Below are 5444 nucleotides of genomic sequence, written 5' to 3' on the forward strand. Positions count from 1 at the left end.
CCCCCAATCCCCCCAAATCCCCCTCAGACCCCCCCAAACCCCCCCCCAACTCCCCCCAGATCCCCCCAGGACCCCCCCAATCCCCCCAAATCCCCCTCAGACCCCCCAAACCCCCCTAGGACCCCCCCCAAATCCCCCTCAGACCCCCCCAGGACCCCCCCCAGATCCCCCCGGGACCCCCCCCCCAGACCCCCCCTCGCCCCCCCGCACTTGCCGGGCCCGTAGAGGTTTTTGGGGGGCCGGGGGGGTCCCGAGTCGGGGGGAGGGGGCGCCAGGACCCCGCAGCTGCTGCGGCGCTCGGGCCGCGCCCCTCCCCCCCCCGCCTGGTGCCGCAGCACGTCCACGAGAGCCCTGGGGACAGGTGGGGACAGGTGGGGACAGGTGGGGACATCGGGGGGGGGCACGGCTGGGTCCCCCTCCCCGTGTCCCCCCTCTCTGTGTCCCCTGTCTCCTGTCCCCCCTCCCCGTGTCCCCCTCCCCGTGTCCCCTGTCCCCGTGTCCCCCTGTCCCCCTCTCTGTGTCCCCGTGTCTCCTGTCCCCCTCCCCGTGTCACCCTCCCTGTCCCCCCTGTCCCTGTCTCCCTCCCCAGGATGTGTCACCTTCCCTGTCCCTTGTCCCCACCTCGTGTCCCCCATGTCCCCATCCTTGTCTCCGTGTCCCCCTCCCCAGGGCATGTCACCGTCCTGGTCCCCGTGTCCCCATCCCCGTGTCCCCATCCCCGTGTCCCCATCCCAGTGTCCCTGTCCCTGTCCCCGATGTCCCCCGTGTCCCCTCGCTGTCCCCTGACCTGGAGCGGTCCCCGGGCGGCTCCCGGTGGCCGCCCCCCGCGGTTGCCCCCGTCCCCCAGGCCGCCCTGGCCCCGTGTCCCTGTCCCTGTCCCAGTGTCCCCCCATGTCCCTGTCCCCCCTGTCCCAGTGTCCCCCATGTCCCTGTCCCCCGTGTCCCCGTGTCCCCCCGGCTGTCCCCTGACCTGGAGCGGTCCCCGGGCGGCTCCCGGTGGCCGCCCCCGCGGTTGCCCCGTCCCCATGTCCCTGTCCCAGTGTCCCCGTCCCAGTGTCCCTGTCCCCCGTGTCCCCCCGATGTCCCCGTGTCCCCCCCCGTGTCCCCTGACCTGGAGCGGTCCCCGGGCGGCTCCCGGTGGCCGCCCCCGCGGTTGCCCCGTCCCCAGGCCGCCCTGGCCCCCACGGCCACGGCCAGCGCCACGCTGAGCACCCCCGCACACCACGTACGGGACGCCCCCCGCGCCCCCCGCCGCCAGCGCCGCCACCCCCGCGGGGGTCTCCGGGCCGGGGCGGGCCGGGGGGCGCGGGCGGAGGGCGCGGGGGGGCGCGGTGCGGGGCCCAGGGGGGGCTGCGGGCGTTGGTGCAGCGGCGCTGCTCCAGGCGGCAGGCCGCGGTGCTCGCAGCAGAAGCGCAGGCTGCAGGTGCCGCAGCAGAAGCGGAACGCGCCCGTCGAGCAATTAAACGCCGCGTCGTAATGACCCCATGACGTCATAGTAGCCGTGGCACAGCTCCGGGGAGTCCGGGGGATCCCCGGCGGCGGGTCTGACGTCACGGGGAGAGGGGGAATCCCGGGGAATGCCCCCCGCCCCCCCCGAGTGGCGGAGGTGGCTGCGGCGGGGGGGGGAGGGGAGGGGGGGAGGGGGCGGGGGGGGGAGGGGGAGGGAGGGGGGAGGAGCGAGGAGGGGGGAGGGGAGGGGGCAGGAGGGTGAGGAGGAGGAGGGGGGGGGGGAGGGGAGGGGGGGGGGCAGTGGCGGGGAGGACCCCAGTTAGGGGGGGACCGCAATTAGGGAGGGATAATTAGGGCAGGGGGGACCCCAATTAGGGGAGGGGGACCCCCAATTTGGGGAGGGGGAACGTAATTAGGGGAGGGGGACCCCAATTAGGGGAGGGGGAACGTAATTAGGGGAGGGGGATAATTAGGAGAGGGGGAACCTAATTAGGGGAGGGGGATAATTAGGAGAGGGGGAACCCCATATGGGGGGGTTAATTAGGGGATAATTAGGGGGGGCAGACCCTAATTAGGGGGGGGTTAATTAGGGGAGGAAGAACCTCAATTGGGGGGGGATAATTAGGGGAGGGGCGACCCCAATTAAGGGAAGGAGACCCTAATTAGTGGGGGGATAATTAGGGGAGGGGGAGCCCCCAATTAGGGGAGGAAGACCCCTAATTAGGGGAGGGGTTAATTGGGGGAGGGGGACCCCGGGTGGGGGAGGGGCCTCTCGGGGGGTTCCGTCCGCTCCTGTGGGGGGGTGGGGGGAGGGGATGATGGGGAGGGGTCTCCCCCCGTTTCCCCCGCCGCGCCCCGCGCGCGCCCCCTCCCCCTCCCCCGTCTCCAAGGCAGCATCGCCCGTTGCCATGGAAACCGCGCCCGGCAACCGCGCCCCCTCCCCCACCCCCAAAACAGCCCCCAAAACACCGAAAACGCCCCCCGGGACACCGAAATTACCCCAAACCCGCCGAAATTACCCCAAACCCGCCGAAATTACCCCAAACCCGCCGAAATTACCCCAAAACCACCGAAATTACCCCAAAAGCCGCCGAATTACCCCAAAATCACAGAAAAGCCACCGAAATTACCCCAAACCCACCGAAATTAACCCAAAATCCACTGAAATTACCCCAAACCCACTGAAATTACCCCAAAACCACCGAAATTACCCCAAACCCACTGAAATTACCCCAAACCCGCCGAAATTACCCCAAATCACAGAAATTACCCCAAAACCGCCGAAATTACCCCAAACCCGCCGAAATTACCCCAAAACCGCCGAAATTACCCCAAAACCGCCGAAATTACCCCAAACCCACTGAAATTACCCCAAACCCACCGAAATTACCCCAAATCCACTGAAATTAACCCAAAGCCACCGAAATTACCCCAAATCCACCGAAATTAACCCAAAACCGCCGAAATTACCCCCAAATCCACCGAAATTACCCCAAATCCACCGAAATTACCCCAAATCCACCGAAATTACCCCCAAATCACAGAAATTACCCCAAAGCCACCGAAATTACCCCAAACCCGCAGAAATTACCCCAAAACCACCGAAATTACCCCAAAACCGCCGAAATTACTCCAAAACCACTGAAATTACCCCAAAGCCACCGAAATTACCCCAAACCCGCAGAAATTACCCCAAAACCACCGAAATTACCCCAAAACCGCCGAAATTACCCCAAACCCGCCCGAAATTACCCCCAAAATCACAGAAATTACCCCAAAACCGCCGAAATTACCCCAAAGCCACCGAAATTATCCCAAAACCGCCGAAATTACCCCAAAACCGCCGAAATTACCCCAAATCCACCGAAATTACCCCAAAATCACAGAAATTACCCCAAATCCGCCGAAATTACCCCAAAATCACAGAAATTACCCCAAAACCGCCGAAATTACCCCAAAACCACCGAAATTAACCCAAAACTGCCGAAATTACCCCAAACCCGCCGAAATTACCCCAAAATCACAGAAATTACCCCAAAACCGCCGAAATTACCCCAAAGCCGCCGAAATTACCCCAAACCCGCCGAAATTACCCCAAACCCACCACAAATAACCCAAACCCACCAAAATCCCACCCAAAACAAACCCGAAAGACCAAAACCAACCCAAAACACCAAAAATAACCCCAAAATTACCAAAACAACCCCAAAATACCAAATCAACCCAAAATTACCGAAATAGCCCCAAAATTACCAAATAGCCCAAACCCACCGAAACCAACCCCAAACCGGGCCACCCTCCCGGTGCACCCCCAGGCCCCGGTGTCCCCTCGCTGTCCCTGTCCCCGTCCCACCGGTGCCAGCGGTGTCACACCCGGTGTCACTGTCACATTGCCACTGTCACTGCCACACTCGGTGTCACACCTGGTGTCACTGTCACACTGCCATTGTCACTGTCACACCTGGTGTCACACTGCCATTGTCACTGCCAGACAGTGTCACACCCAGTGTCACTGTCACACTGCCATTGTCACACTCCCAGTGTCAGTGTCACACCCGGTGTCACACCTGGTGTCACTGTCACACTGCCATTGTCCGGTGTCACACCTGGTGTCACTGTCACACTGCCATTGTCACACTGCCACACCTGGTGTCACACCCATTGTCACACCCAGTGTCACACTGCCATTGTCCCACTCCCAGTGTCACTGTCACGCCCGGTGTCACACCTGGTGTCACACCCAGTGTCACACTGCCATTGTCACACTGCCATTGTCACACTCCCAGTGTCACACCCATTGCCACACTGCCATTGTCACACTCCTGGTGTCACACTCGTTGTCACACTCCCACTGCCATTGTCACACTCTGCTTGTCACACTCAGTGTCACACTCATTGTCACACACTCAGTGTCACACTGCCATTGTCACCCTGCTGGTGGCACTGCCATTGTCACACTCACAGTGCCACCCTGCCATTGTCACACTGCCGGTGGCACTGCCATTGTCACACAGTCCCTGTCACACTCACAGTGCCACCCTCCCTGTCACACTCACGGTGTCACACTCATTGTCACACTCATTGTCACACTCACGGTGTCACACGCCCAGTGCCACCCTCCCTGTGACACTCAGGGTGTCACACTCACAGTGTCACACTCCCAGTGCCACCCTCCCTGTCACACTCACGGTGTCACACTCGCTGTCACATGCCCAGTGCCGCCCTCATTGTCACACACTCGCCATCGCTGCCACCCCCCTGTCCCTGTCACACACTCGGTGCCACACAGCCGGTGTCACACTCGGTGTCACCCCCCTGTCCCTGTCACACACCCGGTGCCACCCTCATTGTCACACTCGGTGTCACCCCCTGCCATCGCTGCCACCCTCCTGTCCCTGTCACACACTCGGTGCCACCCCCCCGGTGCCACACTCGCTGTCACCCACCCACCGCCATTGTCACCCCCCGCTGTCCCCCTGCCCCCATCGCTGCCACCCTCCCTGTCCCCGTCCCTCTGTCCCTCTGTCCCCGTTCCCATGGCAACCGCCCCCCCCGCCGCCGCTGTCACTCACCGGGGACGAACGGGGGGGGCCCGGGGGGTCTCGGGGGGCCCGGGGGGGGCCCGGGGGGGTTTGGGGGGGTTTGGGGGGTCCCGGGGGGGGGCGGGGGGTCGGCGAGGGGGATTTGGGGGCTCCCGGGGGGGTCCCGGGGGGGTCCCGGGGGGGTCTTGGGGCTCCGGGGGGACTCGGGGGGTCCCGGGGGTTTTGGGGGGGGTCCCGGGGGGGTCCCGGGAGGTTTCGGGGGGGTTTCGGGGGGGTCCGGGGGGGTTTGGGGGTCGCGGTGCCGGCGCGAAGCCCCCGCAGGACGGAGCGGTTGGGGGGGGGGGCGAGGGGCGGGCGCTGATTGGCCGAGAGCAGCCAATGGGGGCGTGGGGGGCGTGGCCAGCGCCCACTCCCACGGCGGGTTCATTAAGAAAAGGGGGAAGGGGCGGGGCG

General features: G+C 64.2%; 1 protein-coding gene across 1 annotated transcript; it reads right to left on the reverse strand.

Annotated features, from left to right (window-relative positions):
• Positions 1–210: 210 nt before the first annotated feature.
• Positions 211–4825, reverse strand: LOC132322940 (protein shisa-7-like; the record flags this gene model as incomplete). The annotated part of the gene is given in 5 exon segments (XM_059837693.1): positions 211–353; positions 1230–1385; positions 1387–1482; positions 1484–1610; positions 4782–4825. Coding segments are annotated over 5 exon segments (566 nt in total), but the record flags the coding sequence as incomplete, so codon positions are not given.
• Between the last annotated feature and the right edge of the window lie 619 nt (positions 4826–5444).

This window comes from Haemorhous mexicanus, unplaced genomic scaffold, assembly GCF_027477595.1.
Source record: "Haemorhous mexicanus isolate bHaeMex1 unplaced genomic scaffold, bHaeMex1.pri scaffold_214_ctg1, whole genome shotgun sequence".
In the NCBI taxonomy this organism is placed as follows: Eukaryota; Metazoa; Chordata; class Aves; order Passeriformes; family Fringillidae; genus Haemorhous; species Haemorhous mexicanus.